The 21082-nt window shown below is 40.6% G+C and overlaps 1 long non-coding RNA gene and 2 gene segments (V, D, J or C); 2 read left to right on the forward strand and 1 right to left on the reverse strand.

Moving 5' to 3' along the window:
- Positions 1 to 4927: 4927 nt before the first annotated feature.
- Positions 4928 to 9469, reverse strand: LOC128772985 (uncharacterized). Its single transcript, XR_008417137.1, has 3 exons — positions 8828 to 9469; positions 8533 to 8740; positions 4928 to 5266 (listed from the first exon to the last, which is right to left on the reverse strand). It is a non-coding gene; the product is annotated as an uncharacterized LOC128772985 (long non-coding RNA).
- A 2396-nt stretch (positions 9470 to 11865) lies between these two features.
- LOC128772981 (T cell receptor alpha variable 8-3-like) lies at positions 11866 to 13224 on the forward strand. The segment is given in 2 exon segments: positions 11866 to 12748; positions 12864 to 13224. Coding segments are annotated over 2 exon segments (402 nt in total).
- A 2443-nt stretch (positions 13225 to 15667) lies between these two features.
- Positions 15668 to 19322, forward strand: LOC109255684 (T cell receptor alpha variable 22-like). The segment is given in 3 exon segments: positions 15668 to 15692; positions 18418 to 18570; positions 18759 to 19322. Coding segments are annotated over 3 exon segments (573 nt in total).
- The last annotated feature ends 1760 nt before the right edge of the window (positions 19323 to 21082 follow it).

Below are 21082 nucleotides of genomic sequence, written 5' to 3' on the forward strand. Positions count from 1 at the left end.
CTGATTTGTTCATTTTGGCCACTCTGACGGGCGTGAGGTGATATCTGAGTGTGGTTTTGATTTGTATTTCCCTGATAAGGAGCGACGTTGAGCATCTTTTCATGTTCCTGTTGGCCATCCGGATGTCTTCTTTAGAGAAGTGTCTAGTCATGTTTTCTGCCCATTTCTTCACTGGGTTATTTGTTTATCGGGTGTGGAGTTTGGTGAGCTCTTTATAGATTTTGGATACTAGCCCTTTGTCCGATATGTCATTTGCAAATATCTTTTCCCATTCCGTGGGTTGCCTTTTAGTTTTGTTGGTTGTTTCCTTTGCTGTGCAGAAGCTTTTTATCTTCATAAGGTCCCAGTAATTCATTTTTGCTTTTAATTCCCTTGCCTTTGGGGATGTGCCGAGTAAGAGATTGCTACGGCTCAGGTCAGAGAGGTCTTTTCCTGCTTTCTCCTCTAGGGTTGTGATGGTTTCCTGTCTCACATTCAGGTCCTTTATCCATTTTGAGTTTATTTTTGTGAATGGTGTGAGAAAGTGGTCTAGTTTCAACCTTCTGCATGTTGCTGTCCAGTTCTCCCAGCACCATTTGTTAAAGAGACTGTCTTTTTTCCATTGGATGTTCTTTCCCTCTTTGTCAAAGATGAGTTGGCCATACGTTTGTGGGTCTAGTTCTGGGGTTTCTATTCTATTCCATTGGTCTATGTGTCTGTTTTTGTGCCAATACCATGCTGTCTTGATGATGACAGCTTTGTAGTAGAGGCTAAAGTCTGGGATTGTGATGCCTCCTGCTTTGGTCTTCTTCCTCAAAATTACTTTGGTTATTTGGGGCCTTTTGTGGTTCCATATGAATTTTAGGATTGCTTATTCTAGTTTCGAGAAGAATGCTGGTGCAATTTTGATTGGGATTGCATTGAATGTGTAGATAGCTTTGGGTAGTATTGACATTTTGACAATATTTATTCTTCCAATCCATGAGCAGGGAATGTCTTTCCATTTCTTTATATCTTCTTCAATTACCTTCATAAGCTTTCTATAGTTTTCAGCATACAGATCTTTTACATCTTTGGTTAGATTTATTCCTAGGTATTTTATGCTTCTTGGTGCAATTGTGAATGGGATCAGTTTCTTTATTTGTCTTTCTGTTGCTTCATTGTTAGTGTATAAGAATGCAACTGATTTCTGTACATTGATTTTGTATCCTGCAACTTTGCTGAATTCATGTATCAGTTCTAGCAGACTTTTGGTGGAGTCTATCGGATTTTCCTTGTATAGTATCATGTCATCTGCAAAAAGTGAAAGCTTGACTTCATCTTTGCCAATTTTGATGCCTTTGATTTCCTTTTGTTGTCTGATTGCTGATGCTAGAACTTCCAACACTATGTTAAACAACAGCGGTGAGAGTGGGTATCCCTGTCGTGTTCCTGATCTCAGGGAAAAAGCTCTCAGTTTTTTCCCATTGAGGATGATGTTAGCTGTGGGCTTTTCATAAATGGCTTTTATGATGTTTAAGTATGTTCCTTCTATCCCGACTTTCTCAAGGGTTTTATTAAGAAATGTTGCTGAATTTTGTCAAAGGCCTTTTCTGCATCAATTGACAGGATCATATGGTTCTTATCTTTTCTTTTATTAATATGATGTATCACGTTGATTGATTTGCGAATGTTGAACCAGCCCTGCATCCCAGGAATGAATCCCACTTGATCATGGTGAATAATTCTTTTTATATGCTGTTGAATTCGATTTGCTAGTATCTTATTGAGAATTTTTGCATCCATATTCATCGGGGATATTGGCCTGTAGTTCTCTTTTTTTACTGGGTCTCTGTCTGGTTTGGGAATCAAAGTAATACTGGCTTCATAGAATGAGTCTGGAAGTTTTCCTTCCCTTTCTATTTCTTGGAATAGCTTGAGAAGGATAGGTATTATCTCTGCTTTAAACGTCTGGTAGAACTTCCCTGGGAAGCCATCTAGTCCTGGACTCTTATTTGTTGGGAGATTTTTGATAACCGATTCAATTTCTTCGCTGGTTATGGGTCTGTTCAAGCTTTCTATTTCCTCCTGATTGAGTTTGGGAAGAGTGTGGGTGTTTAGGAATTTGTCCATTTCTTCCAGGTTGTCCAATTTGTTGGCATATAATTTTTCATAGTATTCCCTGATAATTGTTTGTATCTCTGAGGGATTGGTTGTAATCATTCCATTTTCATTCATGATTTTATCTATTTGGGTCATCTCCCTTTTCTTTTTGAGAAGCCTGGCTAGAGGTTTGTCAATTTTGTTTATTTTTCAAAAAACCAACTCTTGGTTTTGTTGATCTGCTCTACAGTTTTTTTAGATTCTATATTGTTTATTTCTGCTCTGATCTTTATTATTTCTCTTCTTCTGCTGGGTTTAGGCTGCCTTTGCTGTTCTGCTTCTATTTCCTTTAGGTGTGCTGTTAGATTTTGTATTTGGGATTTTTCTTGTTTCTTGAGATAGGCCTGGATTGCAATGTATTTTCCTCTCAGGACTGCCTTTGCTGCGTCCCAAAGCGTTTGGATTGTTGTATTTTCATTTTCATTTGTTTCCATATATTTTTTAATTTTTTCTCTAATTGCCTGGTTGACCCACTCATTCATTAGTAGGGTGTTCTTTAACCTCCATGCTTTTGGAGGTTTTCCAGACTTTTTCCTGTGGTTGATTTCAAGCTTCATAGCATTGTGGTCTGAAAGTATGCATGGTATAATTTCAATTCTTGTATACTTATGAAGGGCTGTTTTGTGACCCAGTATATGATCTATCTTGGAGAATGTTCCATGTGCACTCGAAAAGAAAGTATATTCTGTTGCTTTGGGATGCAGAGTTCTAAATATATCTGTCAAGTCCATCTGATCCAATGTATCATTCAGGGCCCTTGTTTCTTTATTGACCATGTGTCTAGATGATCTATCCATTTCTGTAAGTGGAGTGTTAAAGTCCCCTGCAATTACCACATTCTTATTAATAAGGTTGCTTATGTTTATGAGTAATTGTTTTATATATTTGGGGGCTCCCGTATTCGGCGCATAGACATTTATAACTGTTAGCTCTTCCTGATGGATAGACCCTGTAATTATTATATAATGCCCTTCTTCATCTCTTGTTACAGCCTTTAATTTGAAGTCTAGTTTGTCTGATATAAGTATGGCTACTCCAGCTTTCTTTTGGCTTCCAGTAGCATGATAAATAGTTCTCCATCCCCTTACTCTCAATCTAAAGGTGTCCTCAGGTCTAAAATGAGTCTCTTGTAGACAGCAAATAGATGGGTCTTGTTTTTTTATCCATTCTAATAGCCTATGTCTTTTGGTTGGCGCATTTAGTCCATTTACATTCAGTGTTATTATAGAAAGATACGTGTTTAGAATCATTGTGTTGTCTGTATGTTTTATGCTTGTAGCGATGTCTCTGGTACTTTGTCTCACAGGATTCCCCTTAGGATCTCTTGTAGGGCTGGTTTAGTGGTGACGAATTCCTTCAGTTTTTGTTTGTTTGGGAAGACCTTTATCTCTCCTTCTATTCTAAATGACAGACTTGCTGGATAAAGGATTCTCAGCTGCATATTTTTTTCTGTTCATCACATTGAAGATCTCCTGCCATGCCTTTCTGGCCTGCCAAGTTTCAAAAGAGAGATCAGTCACGAGTCTTATAGGTCTCCCTTTATATGTGAGGGCACGTTTATCCCTTGCTGCTTTCAGAATTTTCTCTTTATCCTTGTGTTTTGCCAGTTTCACTATGATATGTCGTGCAGAAGATCGATTCAAGTTACGTCTGAAGGGAGTTCTCTGTGCCTCTTGGATTTCAATGCCTTTTTCCTTCCCCAGTTCAGGAACGTTCTCAGCTATTATTTCTTCAAGTACACCTTCAGCACCTTTCCCTCTCTCTTCCTCCTCTGGGATACCAATTATGCGTATATTATTTCTTTTTAGTGTATCACTTAGTTCTCTAATTTTCCCCTCATACTCCTGGATTTTTTTATCTCTCTTTTTCTCAGGTTCCTCTTTTTCCATAATTTTATCTTCTAGTTCACCTATTCTCTCCTCTGCCTCTTCAATCCGAGCTGTGGAGATTTCCATTTTATTTTGCATCTCGTTTAAAGTGTTTTTCAGCTCCTCCTGACTGTTCCTTAGTCCCTTGATCTCTGTAGCAAGAGATTCTCTGCTGTCCTCTATACTGTTTTCAAGCCCAGCGATTAATTTTATGACTATTATTCTAAATTCACTTTCTGTTATATTGTTTAAATCATTTTTGATCAGTTCATTAGCTGTTGTTATTTCCTGGAGATTCTTCTGAGGGGAATTCTTCTGTTTGGTCATTTTGGACAGTCCCTGGAGTGGTGAGGACCTGCAGGGCACTTCCCCTGTGCTGTGGTGTATAACTGGAGTTGGTGGGCGGGGCCGCAGTCCGACCTGATGTCTGCCCCCAGCCCACCGCTGGGGCCACAGTCAGACTGGTGTGTGCCTTCTCTTCCCCTCTCCTAGGGGCGGGATTCACTGTGGGGTGGCATGGCCTGTCTGGGCTACTTGCACACTGCCAGGCTTGTGGTGCTGGGGATCTGGCGTATTAGCTGGGGTGGGTAGGCAAGGTGCACGGGGGCAGGAGGGGCAGGCTTAGCTCGCTTCTCCTTAGATGATCCACTTCAGGAGGGGCCCTGTGGCAGCGGGATGGAGTCAGATCCACTGCCGGAGGTTTTGCTCCGCAGAAGCACAGAGTTGGGTGTTTGCGCAGAGCGATCAAGTTCCCTGGCAGGAACTGGTTCTCTTTGGGATTTTGGCTGGGGGATGGGCGGGGGAGATGGCGCTGGCAAGCGCCTTTGTTCCCCACCAAACTGAGCTCTGTCGTCCGGGGGCTCAGCAGCTCTCCCTCCCTTTGTCCTCCAGCCTTCCCGCTTTCTGAGCAGAGCTGTTAACTTCTGACCTCCCAGATGCTAAGTCCCGCTTGCTTGCGGAACACACTCCCTCCGGCCCCTCCGCTTTTGCAAGCAAGACTCAGGGGCTCTGCTTGGCCGGCGGGCCGCCCCTCCGCCCCGGCTCCCTCCCGCCAGTCCGTGGAGCGCGCACCGCCTCGCCGCCCTTCCTACCCTCTTCTGTGGGCCTCTCATCTGCGCTTGGCTCCGGAGAGTCCATTCTGCTAATCCTCTGGCGGTTTTCTGGGTTATTTAGGCAGGTGTAGGTGGAATCTAAGTGATCAGCAGGACGCGCGGTGAGCCTAGCGTCCTCCTATGCCGCCATCTTCCTAGTCCTCTATCCTTTTACTTTCAATATGCCTATGTAATTTAAAATGAGTTAAAAAAAAATGAATAAAATAAAATAAAATAAAATGAGTTGCCTGTAGACAGTTATAGTTGGGTCATGTTTTTTAATCCATTTCTTATTTTAACTGTCTTTTCATGGATAGAACAATCTCTGTATCATAACTGATATATTTATATAATTTGCATTTAATATCATTGATGTTTTGTGGCTTAATCTTCCAGTCTATTTATTCGTTTGTTCTCACTGTTTTTTTTGTTTTCCTGTGTTTTTTCCTTTTAATCTCTGTGAGTCATTTGGCATTTTTCTAGAATTCAATTTTAATTTATCTATGGTGTTTTTGATGTTTCTCCCTGTATAGCTTTTTAAAAGGATTGTCCTGGGTATTACACTGTCATATACATAACACAGTCTACTAGTGATGTCATGTCACCAATTTGAATGAAGTATAAAAACAGTGCCTCCTTTTTACATCCACTTATCTTCCCATATTCATAATATAATTTTCTTTAATATTTCCCCTATATATGCTTAGAATATCATTAAACAGTGTTATAATTTTTCCCTGACCCATTAAACTTAATTTTGGAAACTCAAGAGAAAAAGGAAAGCTTTATGTATTTATCCTTCTTTTTGATTACTGTGTTCTTTCTTCCCTCCTGATGTTTTAAGTTTCCCTCTTTCACCATTTTGTAAATCTGTTCTGGATTTGACAGCTCTTCTCTTCTCTTTCAGCCATTCAGCCTTCTTGATACTTCTTGATACAGTGCACCTCATTATTGCTAGGTGGGAGTTGCAGCTCCCATGGTCTCCACGGACGCTAGGCAGGGGTGGCCTTGTAACTACTGGGCAATAGTGAACTAGGCCTGAATTAGGTCGCTACTAGACCACTCCAGTGGGGAAGAGGAAAGGCTCTCCATTGTTCCCAGTGGTGGTGGAAGTCCAGGCTCCCCACAGAGTTGCCCTCACACTCAGGGAACATAGTAAAACTCATTACCAGAAGGCAGGAGTTACAGTTCCCATTCTCTACTTGGCCTTCTCTGACACTACATCAGGAGAGATGCTAAAGGTGCCTCTGTGTTTGCAGGGCAGTAGTTTAGGCTCCCCACCTGGCATCTGATTGTGTTAGTATGCATGAAGCTGCAGTTTTTTTTCTGGGATATGTGTCGGGAATACAACGATTATTGCCTAACCATGCTCTGTCTTGCTAAACAAGACCGTTTACTGATCCTTTGAGTAGAGAGAGCAGCAGGGTTTTTTGGAGGGTCTTTTCAAAGTAGTGTTCTCTATAATATTTAGACCTTTTCACCTGGAAGAGCCACGAAGTTCCCTTTAGGGTGTTGAGAATTTGGCAAGGTTTGCAACAGAATGATCGGCAGTGTGAAGATAAGGTGTGTGGCCCATATAGAAGATTTCTGTTTTGCCAGCTAGGATCCATCCCTGCTTTGCTTTTTAGTAACTATACCTCATATTTGTTTTGAGGCACAGCTCCTCTTCCCTTCTTAGTACACATGATTTAGGTGAGGTTCTAATTTTGGGTCTAGTGATGGAGTCCAGGCTGATCAGTGGACTGAGTCCCTCTTGACCCGGATTCTCAACTTGAGAGCCCATTGGAACAGCTTTGGGGCTTAAAAGAGCACTGATACCTGGGTCCATCTCAGGCAATTAAATCAGACCTCCTCGGGCCTGAAACACTGAAACATTGGGTTTCTTCCTTTCTTTCTTTCCTTTCTTTCTTCCTTTCTTTCTTTCTTCCTTTTTTCTTCCTTCCTTCCTTCCTTTTTCTTTCTTTCCTTTTTTTTTCTTTCTTTCTTTCTTTCTTTCTTTCTTTCTTTCTTTCTTTCTTTCTTTCTTTCTTTCTTCTTTTCCATTGTCCCAGATTCTAATGGCCAACAATGTTGACAGCTAGATTCAGATACAGTTATTGGTGCAGGTGAAGACTGTGGCTCAAGACTTGATAATTAGCATAATTCCATATATCTAATGGCCTGTGTGTGTGTGTGTGTGTGTGTGTGTAACACAAGCTGGAAAGCTTTTTTTTTACAGCTTTTTTTTTCATGTTTATTTAGAAAGAGAGAGAGAGCAGAGAAGGGGCAGCAAGGAGGACAGAGGATCTAAAGCGGGCTCCATGCTGACAGCCGTGAGCTGATAAGGGGCTCAAACTCATGAACCGTGAGATCATAACTTGAGCCAGAAGTTGGACACTCAACAGACTGAGCCACCCAGGTGCCCCAAGCTGGGAAGCTTTTTAAAGTGAGAAGCACAATCTCAAGATCGGAGAGCAAGTGAGCCCGAGAGACCATGTTTCCTTGTTGTCAGCTTCCTCAACTCCAAATCCCGAAGGAGACAAAAAGAAAACCCGGTAAACTCACTGTGTTGTTCTTTCTCAGTTCTCAAAGTCCCTAGCTGTTCTGACTTCTCTCCACCTTTTGGTTTTGTTTTGTTTTATACATAATGTCCATGGATTTTAATTGTATAGTACTTAGAGAAAAGTATAACTCTTCCATGTTCCCAATAGTGAAAGCGCATGCCTTTAATTTTTGGAACAAGTTTGTAACACTGTGTAATTGTCTGAGCTTGCTTTTCATGCAGGTCATATTTCTAAACCTATCGCGTTATATATTTCTGCATTCAAACATAGATTTGAAACAAACAATAATAGTACAATGGTTGTGGAGAGAAACATAATATTGAGTTATTCTATTTTGTTATTTTATGAGACCATTGATAGTTTCTATTTGTGTTTAAAATAAAAAACAGAGAATGAACACTATAAGGGATAATATTTTTTTTTAATGTTTATTTTTGAGAGACAGAGCGAGACAGCACAAGCAGGGATAGGACAGAGAGAGAGGGAAAAGAGAACCCCAAGCAGGTTCTGCGCTGCCAGTACAGAGCCCAAGGCGGGGTTTGATCCCAGGAACCATGAGATCATGACCTGAACCAAAATCAAGAGTCGGATACTTAACCGACTGAGCCACTGAGGTGCCCCAGAAGGGGTAATATTTTTAAGTGCCAATTTAAGTCATAAATAAATGATTTATTGAATTTGAATAATATTCTAAACACTGAAATATCTTCTTTATTAAGTTGTTAATTATTTACATTAAAAACTAAAGAATGCACCAAGAAAATGTCTTTTCCTAAATATACCATGATAATTATGAAACATTTTTGTGTATAGTGAAAAAGAGTCTTAAACTTTATTTTATCCAGATGTCAAATAAGCTAGCCATGCCACTAGTCATTAACCAGAACTTTTCCATCTCTGAAGCCCTACCTTCTCAGATGACAATCATCTTTTTTGATTGTCCTCATGAAGTTACTCTTACCAAATCTATTCTTTAATAACATCTGTTCCTCCAGTTCCTTCATAGTCTTCTGTCTCATCTGCTATTTTCTCTTCCTTCTCATCCAACAGTCTCCAGGACATATTTCTTCAACTGCTTCGTGCTGGTATTCTCATCTCACTCTGTCCACCTGTTATTCTACGACACTTGTATTAGTCATGGTTCTCCAGAGAAATGAAATTAATAGGAGATAGATAGATAGACTCATTATAGGAATTGGCTCACTCATTAGAGAGGCCAAGAAGTCCCAAAGTCTGCCATCTGAAAGCTGGAAGACCAAGAAAGCCAGTGGTATAATTCCCTCCATGTCCAAAGGCCTGAGAACCAGGATCTCCATGGTCTGACAGCAGAAAAAGATGGATGTTCCAGCTCATGAAGAGAGAAAAGGGTAAGAGGGAGACAATTTGTTCTTTCTCCATCTTTCTGTTCCATTCAGACCCCCAGTGGACTAGACAATACCTGCCCACACTAGTGAGAGGAGATCTCTTTGGTCATTCCACTCAGTCAAATAATCTCACTTTATAATCTTATTTTTTTCTGCCACTGATTCCTTTTCATCATTTCAAATATTTGAGCTTTCTCATCTTAAAAAATAATTTAACACTCTCCAAACCCATACATGCCTCTCCTGCCTCCAATCCACTAATCTCTCCTGGAAATTCTCACAGACATGAAGAAAGAATGTTTTACCAGCTATCTGGGCATCCCTCAGGCCAGTTAAGTTGACACAAAATTAACCATCACAACACATCTGATAAATTCCACTTCTGGACCAATCTTCCCTCTTAGTCATATTGCTTGACTGATGAGCATAGCTGGTAAAAACCACATAGCTATACTGAAGATTGTCTCCATATAGTCACAGCTTTTAACATCAACTGTACATGAAACAGTGCATGAAAATATTTTGTTTCTATAATCTGTTATCATTCTATACTCTACAATATCTCCCTTGAAGCTCTATTCTGCCAAAACGGCATATCCACCACCTTTTGATTATCCATGGTAGGTGACCATAAAGATAATTGATATCATTAAATGATATCATTAATATCATCTTCAACTTTCTGCATCCCAACTAAAACTTTGCTTTTATACATATAATTTACCTTACTTCCTGTAATGATGTAAAAGGTATCCCTCTTACTTTTAAACAGACAGTATCCTGTGCCCAAACTCTTTTCCCATATCATTCTGTCTCACTTCTCTGGCACCTCAGCCCACTGATTACCCAAACTCCATAATCTTTTTTTTTTTTTTTTTTTGCCACCGATTCCTTTTCATCAATTAAAATATTTAAGCTTTCTCATCTTAAAAAATAATTTAACACTCGCCCCAAGCCCATACACGTCTCTCCTGCCACCGATCCACTTCTTGGCTCCCTGTTCCTTTACTGTAGCCTCAATCATAACTGCTTTCACTTTGTCTCCTGTCTTTCACTCCACACCTCCATGCATCTTGGCTTTTGTCCCAACCCTTTTTAAAATCTGTTTTCTCAGAAGTCATCAATGGCCTCTTCACCTTTAAATCCAAAAGATATGTTTAAGTTGCATTAAAACACTAGGCCAATATTTCTCAAATTTTAATGTGCACATGAATCACTAAAATGAAGATTCTGGCTTAGGAAGTTTGGGTAGTGTCTGAGATCACGCAATCCAGAATAGCCCCCGGTGATGCCAATGCTGCTTAACCTACAGACCACATTTAGAGCAGCCACTTTCTGCAGTCTTACCTACTCATTCATTCATTCCTTTTTTGAAATCTTTCTCTCTCTGACCCTCTGCACTCCCATTTAAAAATTCAAGATCTGGGGGCACCTGTGGCTCAGTTGGTTAAGTGTCTGACTTCATTCAGCTCATGTCATGATCTCACAGTTTGTGAGTTCGAGCCCTGCATCGGGCTCTGTGTTGGCAGCCTGGAGCCTGGAGCCTGCTTGGGATTCTGTGTCTCCCTCTCTCTCTCTCTGCCCCTCCCCCGCTTGCACTCTGTCTCTCTCTCTCTCAAAAGTAATAAACATCAAATAAACAAATAATAAATAAAAGTAAAAAATAAATTCAAGATCTGGGAGATCTTTTGCAGTGTCCTTTTATACTATTCTTTGATTATTCCACATCGTGAGCATTCCTCCTGCTGTAGGCCCTCTTTTCTTCTCAATATGTGCCCTCTCCTTTGGAAATTCCATCTGCCCCTATGGCCTCAATTCTCATTTCAGCAGCCTGACTACTCAGGCTAGACATAAGACTCTGCTAATGGTCCGTTAACAAGTCTTTGCTTCCTTAAAGACCTGATGGTCTACTGTTGGCAACTTTCTGGAGTTTAAAACTATATTGCACCTTCCTGGCTGGTTCCAATTCATTTTTATGGTTTTACTGCCTACTGTTACCATATCTGTGCACTCCATTCTATATAAACTTGATTCCTTACCTTTGTGGTGGGTGCCTTTGGTTATGCTTTCCTTTGGTGTGAAATGGCTTTACCCAGTTGTATCTGTTAAGGTTTTTCTTAACTTCTTGATGATTGGTCCCAAATTTTTTACATTTATGGGGATAATGTATAACTCATAATACACCAGTAAAATGAAGACATTAACAACTGTGGTAGGCAAATTCTAAGATGGTACCTAAGATTTCTGATCTCTGGTGTACATACCCTATGTAATCTCCTCCCCTTGAATGTGGGCAGGACCTACAATATGACGGATGTCACTTGTACGACCAAGTTATGTTAGTGGCAAAGGTAAAGAGACTTTGCAGATGTAATTAAAGCCCTGAATCAGTTTGATTTTGAGTTCATCAAAAGACAGAATATCCTTTGGTGGGCTTGTTACAATCAGGTGTGCTTGACACAAGAGGGCTTAGGTTTTCCTGAGATCAGAGAGCTTCTCCTGCTAGGCTTGAAGAAGCAAGCTGCTATGAGTTCTACAAGAAAATGAATTCTGCCAACAACTACTTGAGCTTGGAAGAGGGCCCCCACACCTCAGACAAGACAGCATTCTTGGTTGACTTCTTGATTGTAGACTTGTGAGATCTTGCTTAACTGTACCCAGACTTCTGACCCACAGAATATGTGAGATAATAAATGGGTGTTGTTCTAAGTCACAGAGCTCATGGTAGTTTGGTACATAGCAATAGAAAAGTAACACAGACTTAATAGACTGGTTAATAAGTGTCATCAGTTCATAGTATTTAGGGTTTGTTACAGCATAAGAAAACTTGAAATGTAATGAAATTTTACAGTACACAGTGACTTAATAGATGTTTTACAAAATTTGACTATAGTCCTAAAAATTTATGTAGCATTATCACAATGCACTGTGAATTAAAATTTGTGTGTGTGTGTGACCAACCATGCTGGGAGTAAAGACTGAATTATCTTTACTTTTACTATATAGGAAATATTGCAAATTTATTGTCAAATGAAGAAACAACTAAAAAGTATGGAGTCAAAAGAAAAAGAAACAAAAAGTATTAAATAAATGTATGAGGGAAATATGCAGTTTTCTAGATTTTATGATATTTGTGGCCTTTGTTTAATAAAATTTGTAATTTGTTGTGATTTTCTTTCTCATTCTAAAAAATTATTTTGTGCCCGATTTTTTATTCAAAATTTTCTGTTCTTTTATAAAAATCCCCCATTGTATAAGTTTCAGGGCCTGCAAAACATAACTCCCCTGGACACAACCATAATGCTTTGAAATTCACCTATAGACGGTCAGGAACAAGTCGGAAAGGTTCACAAAAAAATGTAAATGTCTCCTTAGCTCTGTTTCACCCCTAGAGGGCACTGTTGCCTAAATTCAAAATGGCTTTTCTGTAAAAGATCAGAATAAGCTCCCAAAAACCTTCTGTCCTTACACTTTAAAGAAGTGTTCTGTCGGCAGTTTTTAGACAGTGACATATAAAGAATCTCAGACAACAGGGGCAGACAGTTTTGCCCGGAGAGCATCTCTTCCTAACAGTCCCGAAGAAAAAGGAATCTAAATCTGTCATTCCTCCTCAACCTCAGAGCAATCTGGATTCAAGTCCCCTCAGTCATCAGATTTTATTTGTGTGTGAGGAACTTCCCAGAAAGAAAACTCTCTGGTTCTTCACTGCTTGGCCATGACCTTGGTGTTCATCTTGACTCTTGGGGTGCTTCTGTTCCTGAGTGAGTAACATTCCATTTAATTCCCTTGTCCACAAGTAAAACATTGTTCTGGTTTGATTCTGAATATAGACCTTTTGCTTTAGTGGAGTTCATTGACTCAGCACTAATGTTTCAGGAGGAACTGGAGCCCAGTCACTGACCCAACCTGACGGCCACATCACTGTCTCTGAAGGAGCCCGTCTGGAGCTGAGTTGCAACTATTCCTCTAGTGGAACTACTTATCTCTTCTGGTATGTGCAGCACCCCAACCAAGGACTCCAGCTTCTTCTTAAGTACTCTTCAGGGCCATCAGATGCCCTGGTTCAAGGCATCAAAGGTTTCGAGGCTGAATTTAAGAAGAGTGAAAAGGCCTTCCACCTGAGGAAACACTCAGCCCATTGGAGCGACTCGGCCAAGTACTTCTGTGCTGTGAGTGACACAGCGCCTGGGACTACAGGGGGAGCTGAACACAAACCTTCTGAGACACTGTAACTTAAAGGACTAAGGGTCTCAGCCTGAATTGTTTTCAGGAAGTTGACATGTTCTGTAAAGACAAACAATACAGATAACACAGAATCCTGGGAAGTGTTTGGTTTCTATGGACATCTTAGATATTTTCCCTTTTTCTTTTTTCTTTTTTTAAACTTGTTTTATTTTTTATTTTTTTAAATTTACATCCAAATTAGTAAGCATATAGTGGAAAAATGATTTAAGGAGTAGCTTCCTTAGTGCCCCTTACCCATTTAGCCCATCCCCCCCTCCCAGAACCCCTCCCATAACCCTCAGTTTGTTCTCCATATTTATGAGTCTTTTCTGTTTTGTTCCCCTCTCTGTTTTTACATTATTTTTGTTTCCCTTCCTTATGTTCATCTGTTTTGTCTCTTAAAGTCCTCATATGAGTGAACTCATATGATATTTGTCTTTCTCTGACTAACTTTGCTTAGCGTAATACTCTCCGACTAACTTCGCTTAGCGTAATACTCTCCAGTTCCATCCACGTAGTTGCAAATGGGAAGATTTCATTCTTTTGGATTGCCAAGTAATACTCCATTGTGTGTGTGTGTGTGTATATATATATATATATATATATATATATATACCACATTTTCTTTAGCCATTCCTCCATCAATGGACATTTGGGTTCTTTCCATACTTTGGCTACTGTTGATAGTGCTGCTATAAACATGGAGGTGCGTGTGTCCCTTTGAAACAGCACACTTGTATCCCTTGGATAAATGCCTAGTAGTGCAATTGCTGGGTCGTAGGGTAGTTCTATTTTTAGTTTTTTGAGGAACCTCCATACTGTTTTCCAGAGTGGCTGCACCAGCTTGCATTCCCAGATATTTTCCCTTTTTCAAAAAATGTTTATTTATTTTTGAGAGAGAGAGAACAAGCAGAGGAGGGGCAGAGAGAGAGGAAGACCAAGGATCCGAAGCAGGCTCCATGCTATCAGTGCAGAACTGATTCAGGGCTCTAATTCACGAACTGTGATCACAACCTGAGCCAAAGTTGGATGCTTCACCGACTGAGCCACCCAGGCACCCCTAGATATTTTTCCTTTTATTTATTTATTTTTCCATTTTGCAAAGGCAAGACTCCTGTTTTTTGAAGTGCAGCATTTTTATCCTCTAGAGTCAGGCTTCTAGAGGAAATGAAGCTATAGGATTTGATTTTCAACAAGCTGGAGGAAGTTACTTGCTCTTGTGTCATCTGAAATAGTGATGGGCTTAGATGGTCCGGGGTTGGCCATGTGAGTTGGCATAAGGCAAATCAGAGAATTACTCTACCGAAAACCCAGGATAACTGCTTGTGTCAAACTGCATTATCTCCAGATTATTTTACTAGTATCCTCAGAAGTTTCTTTCCTTAAAGAACATCAGCGCTTTGACTAAAATATTTGAGAATGGACTTAATTAGAGCTGGCATTTTAAGGATATTGTCAGGTGACCTTTGAAAGACAATTCAAAATGAAGGGAAAAGGGCCTTTTTTATCCACTGGTCCTTGATAACATTCTCAGTCAAACACAGGTCATGATGAAGTTCATGTGAAATCTTGGACTTCTTTGTTCTATGAGTGACCAGCTTTTCTTGATCAGCACACCCAGGTTACTGCCTCCCTTTTTCTCTTCTCTAATTCAATTTCTCTCATACCTGTTGAATGGACAATAATAATAAGTGAATCCTTAATCATTTTCTTTTCCTACACTTTTTCTCACAGTGCCATTGATAAAAATTTGCAATATTCTTGAACAATTCATCAGATATTCAGTGTCTGCAGATCACTAAAATATAGAGGCCTTCGTTTTCTATTCCTTGAAACTGCAAATCCATCTGCAGAGGACTCCTGTTATTTATAGAGTCTGAGACAAGGGCACAAACTAAAGCTTTATTCATATGCTTTCAAAAAGTTATTTTCCTTTTAATCTACTAAAGCTAAAAGGCAATATATAAAAAAAAAAGAATAATCAACAGTTTTAGTAACATGTGCTTAAAACTGAAATTTTATTTAAAAATTTTAAACTTAGGGGCACTTGGGTGGCTCAGTTGGTTATGCGTCTGAGTTCTCTGACTTTAGCTCTGGTCATGAACTCACAGTTCCTGGGTTCGAGCCCCACATCAGGCTCTGTGCTGACAGCTCAGAGCCTGGAAACTGCTTCAGATTCTGTGTCTCCCCTCTCTCTTTCTGCCCCTCCCCCCATGTGTGCTCTCTCTCTCTCTCAAAAATAAATAAATAAATAATATAAAAAATGTTAAGCTTAATTATGGATTTTTTTAATAAAAATAAAGTCATTCAATTTTAGTTTCAAAGTCCATCTAGTTGTAAAATAAATAACACCGCTTTTTAAGCATGTTTAGTCCAGAATGAATACATATGGTTTTAAAGTAGTATTGTTAAGTCCTGCAGTGTTCCAACCATCATGAAAGACTGTTATGAATACCATGCCGATATCCTTTAGAACCATAGGTGAGTACATAGATAAGCAAGAAAATGGATACTTAGCATTTCAGGAAATAAAATTTCATGATGCAAGAATCTATTGCACCCATAGCATCTGAAAGGAAAGATTGGGTTAGTGAATTGATTTTTCTTTCCTTTCCTTTAAATCTTCCCAAATTCCAAATCAAAGTCTGGAGTAGCACAGCCCACAAATTTTTCCGATATTCAAATGCAGTTTAAGAGGCAACCCTTAAGGTATGTGAGTAAGGCTTTTCCTTGAGCCTAAAAGCTATTAGTAGTTACTTAAGGTTATAGACTGTGCCCAGATCCGAGTGACAGAGACACCCAAATTTTTAATACATTTATTTGTGTGTGTGTGTGTGTGTGTGTGTGTGTGAGATCAGTGGTCCCATCCACATACTTGCTCATCTTCTCTGTATTTAAAATAATGGGTCACTTGGGGTGCCTGGGCGGCTAAACCTGCTTAAAAACCAACTTTTGGTTTCAGCTCAGGTCATGATCTCACAGTTTTCGTGAGTTCGAGCCCTGCATCGGGCTCTACACTGGCAGTGTGGAGCCTGCTTGGGATTCTTTCTCTCTGCCCCTCCCCCACTCGTTCTCTCTAAATACATAAATAAACTTAAAAAAATTAAAATAATGGGTTGCATTTCAAAGATCACCCATCTTTGCTTTTGTTATTGTCCACTCTTGTCACCTGCATAGAAGGCATACGGTATCATATTTTCCACTAAACTGCCTCCTATAATAGAGGCTTAAAGTAATTGTTGCTGTCTTGGTGTTCAGGTAATATTAATGGCATGTTTTAATTGCTGCATTCCCTAGGACTTGATTACATTTAGAAAGATGTTTGTCTCCCCCACTATTACCATAAGCTCCCTGAATGAAGATCTAGTGTCTAATTCATTTTTTATTTTCCCAGGTCTAAAACACTCTTAAATATATGAGCTAACCTGTATTGAATCACAGTGAAGGTCTCATTTTTTAATAAGTTCCTGGCTAAGGGCCGCCTGGGTGGCTCAGTTGGTTAAGCATCCGACTTCAGATCTGGTCATGATCTCATGGTCTGTGAGTTCAAGCCCACGTCAGGCTCTGTGCTAACAGCTCAGAGCCTGGAGCCTGCTTCGGATTCTCTGTCTCCCTCTCTCTCTGCCCCTCCCCCACTTGCACTCTGTCTCTGTCTCTCAAAAATAAACATTAGAAAAATTAATAAAAAAATAAGTTCATAGCTAAGAATTAGATTGTTTTCATACAATTACCAAAAATTATATTACATGAAAATATTTATTTTCATTAAAAGGCACTGGGGGGCGGGGGACTCATAGTCCAATTCATGGTATTCTCTGTCCTGTGGACACTTCTATGGCTTCAAGTCAATCCACAGGTACAGCGCCAGACAAAGATAGCTGGGCTGAGCTATGTGTGCTCTTACTGCTGAGTAAAAGGTGTTTCTTTCTTAAGGTTCTGGTCCATCAGGAGGTACTATAGGCTTTTCTTAAATCAAGACTATCCTGAGCGACCTAGTTATGAGTAGCTGTTGAAAGACTGGAGAAATTGTCTGAGTGTGAAAATGGGGGCTAGTAATAGACAGTAAAGAGGGGAGAATAATTGGGTGTGAGGAAAAACTAAATCATTATCAGCATGTACGAAACATGCTTCTTACTGAATATTCCTTTCAATTAGTAGCTTTGCCTTATTCCCTGATTCAAGTACTAGACGTTTCTAGCTGTGATGCATATATCTGTATTTACATTGTTATAATCTTTATCTGTATCATTACCTTGATCTGCCTTTATCAGAAAAGACTTCTAGATCAAACAGAGTCACATAAAGAGAGATGGAAGGTGAAGAATTCCAGAGTTTTCTGGTTTGTTTCATTTTTACTGCCTAAGAATTTTCTGTATCAGGACAAATAGGAACTTTTGTTCACAGATCCAAAATCATTTCTAAATCGTTGTATACCACCCTTTCCTTAATATTTTTTCTGTTTCTTTCCTGTCACTAGAAAACCAAAAGGAGGGAAGACAGAGAAGCTAAGGGAAAAAAGAAGAAAGGAAGTAGGAAGTAGAAGGTGCAATGAGAGGGGAAGGTAGAAGGAAAAGAGGAAGATAAATTAGAGAAAGGATTCACTAAACTGCAAGTGTGAACCACAGGAAACTTTACAGCCAAGAATTAGAAAAACAAAGTATTATGCCGCAAAGTTAATATGTAGAAATAACGTCCAAATTGGTCCTATCTTTTCCTCATAATTTACAGTCTTATTAGGTTCATTTCCAGTAACAATATTTACCACACGTCTTGGTTATTCTAGGCCATAAATATTTCATACATTCCAATAATAGGAATTCGTTAAATATATAATATATAACGTTTATGTTCTTACTTGGCATGACTGGAATGGCTCTCATATAATTAATTCATGGGTGAGTAAATATCTTTTTGTCAGAATACTCGCCTGTTTTTCAGATTTTAGAACATGAAAATTCTTTCTATGATGCTCCTCCATTAGCTTAGAAGAAGCCTGGTTCTCTCCCCCGGGGGCCTCTCCCTTTCCCTCTCCCACACTACGACTTCCAGGATTATCAGCAAGTGTCCCTGAAGTATCAGAATAATGCCCTCTGTCGCGCCCCCACGCAGCCCATTCTCAGGGGGGTTGAGGCCAGAGGGTGGGGCTTCCTGTCACAGAGCATCTGGGCCCCAACAGTGTCTGTTGGGTGAGGCTGATTGGTTGCAGAAGCAGGAACACTTCCAGATCCAGTTGGTGACGCTCACGCCCCAGGGTTTAGTTTAGTCTATCTTATGGTGAAAATGTCCTGGTCAGCAGGGCAAAGCATCCTGAAGAGGCTACTGGTCACTGTGCTGGGACTTTTGTGCACCCAGGTTTGCTGTGAGTTGAGACAGTTCCAGGTGGGAATCTGAAAGGATTCAGCAGCTGCAGTGTTGTTGAGGGAGGACGGGGGGAGCTCACAAGACTGGCAGGCTTTCTGTCCTTCTCATCATCTATGAGAGCATTTTCTAGGTTTTGCAGGGGTTGCAGTGACCATAGCCTGTGACCGTGTCTCCGTTTCTCATCAGGTGTGACAGGATTGATGGTGAAGCAGAGTCCCCCAGACCTGAGTCTCCAGGAAGGACTCAGCTGCACGCTGCAGTGCAATTTTTCCACCTCTGTGAACAGGGTGCAGTGGTTTCGCCAAAATCCTGGGGGCCACCTCATCCACCTGTTTTACATTCCTTCCGGGACAAAGCAGAATGGAAGATTACGCTCTACGACCGTGGTTGAGGATCGCCGCAGCTTGCTCTACATTTCCTCCTCCAGCACCACAGACTCAGCCATTTATTTCTGCGCCGGGGCAGAGTCACAATGCTCCCCAGGCACCTGCAGCCTGTGCACAAACCCTCAGCAGGACTTGGCTCCTCCTCCAGCCGCAGTCAGATCCAGAAGCCCACCACACGGCATTGGCACGGCTTAATATTTCTGACTATATCGCTGGAGTTCAAACCACAGGCACTTTTAGGTCCTACAGATTTGAGACTTTTTGGTCTTTATCTTCCCTTCTCAACCTGGGATCTCTTTTTCTGGACTTAAAACTCTGACTTGGAACATGAGTAGCTAATGAGAACACAGACTTAAAATGAATAGTTAAGCCCAATATGCGGGATTCCAAGAGGGGAAAAAAGTGAAAGGAATACAAAGAAAAAAAATCACTCCAATAAAGATGTTATTAGAGAAGGATCCAGCTTAGCTGGGTGTCTCAAGAGTACAAACCTGCCTCAATCCAATGTGTCTTAATAGACAATTGCAACTGGCTGCATCCCATCCTGATGAGGGAGCAAAAGGCAAGCTGGGGGCAAAGCACAAGCTAACATCCTGCAACCCCTCCCCATCCCCAGGTGGGATGTGTGTGATATTCCTCAGGCACTCCTGGCTGCCCAAGAACAAAGGAAGGGGAAAAGCAAATGGTTAACTGATAGAGATCACAGCCATGCAAGACATGTTTCCATGTTTGCAACTGCGTTAATGATTTATAAGGAAAAAAAAAAAAAGCAACCTTCAGAAACCTATAGACTCAATTTCCTGGAGCCCTAACATCACCCTTCCCTCCATAGGATAGAAAATCTTATATACTCAGTCACGCCTCACAACCCCGGGCAGCTCTTTCTGCCCACAGGTCCTGTCCCGATGCTATAATAAAAATACCTTTTATTTACTTATTTATTTATTGGCACTGAAAATGTCTCAAGAGATCTTTCTTGCCCATTGGCTCCCGACCCCTACTTCAAACCACACCACTACTAGTCTGGCAAAGCAAACAAAAAAAATTTCTTTCTGAATGTTCATATATGAACTTGGTCACTGAACACAAAACAAATTCATCCTCTTATAGTTTTGGATGCAAGAAGTCTGAAATCATTTTCTCTGTCTAGTCAAGGTCTCATCAGGGTTGAGCCCTTCTAGAGGCTCAAGAGAAAGAATCCATGTCCTGTTCTAGCTTCTGGAGACCAGATGGATTCCCTGGCCCATGACCCTTTCTTGAATGATTCCAGCCTCTCGCTTCTACCATGGGGTTTTGAGGTGATTGTGGGGTTGGGAGCCGATGGCCAAGAAAGAATTCTTGAATACGTCTTTGGTGCAAAAAGGTGATTTTATTAAAGCACAGAGACAGGACCCATGGGCAGAAAGAGCTGCACTGGGGTTGTGAGGAGTGACTGATTATATACCTTCAGGTTGGGAGGGGGTTTGGGACAGTGTAAGTCTCTAAGGAATTTTGGAAGCAAGGTTTCCAGGACCTTGAGGGGCTAGCTGTTGTTAGGGAAACACCATTTATTACTGTTTAGTTAAACCTCAGTTATGAGACTTCAAATGTATATTGGGGGCGTAAGCTTGGAGTATAATTGCCAACATACACTTGAGAGTTAAAGGTAAAGGAGATTTGCAAAGGAATTTTTATGTGTTTAAAGAGACTCACAGGATCCTGGGGGCGGGGGGGGGGGCGGTCAGGATCATGTTAAGCCCATATTCCCTTTTGCCTCTAGCAAAGTGCCATCATCCAGGAGCTGAGCTCCTAGAGGAAGGTCACTCTGTCAGTCTCAGGACTTGTCAGTGGGCTATAGGCAGTAAGGGAATTTAATTTTCATTTGCCTTTGTTTCCCACATAAACACTTAAACCTCCTTACATTTTGATGAGGGTGATATTAGGGCTTCAGGAAACGGAGTCTATAGGTTTCTGGAGATTAGGCTATGGATAAGATTGCCTTTTTCATGCAGTTTACTAAGTTATCCATAAGCTGAAGGAGACTCCTGTCATGTATGACTGTGATCTCTATCAGTCAACCATTTGCTTTCTTTCCTTTCCCCTGTTCTTGGGCAGCAAGGAGTGTCCGAGAAATATCACACGTAT

Source organism: Panthera pardus, unplaced genomic scaffold (genome assembly GCF_024362965.1).
Source record: "Panthera pardus isolate Hobbes unplaced genomic scaffold, ASM2436296v1 HiC_scaffold_24, whole genome shotgun sequence".
Lineage (NCBI taxonomy): Eukaryota > Metazoa > Chordata > Mammalia > Carnivora > Felidae > Panthera > Panthera pardus.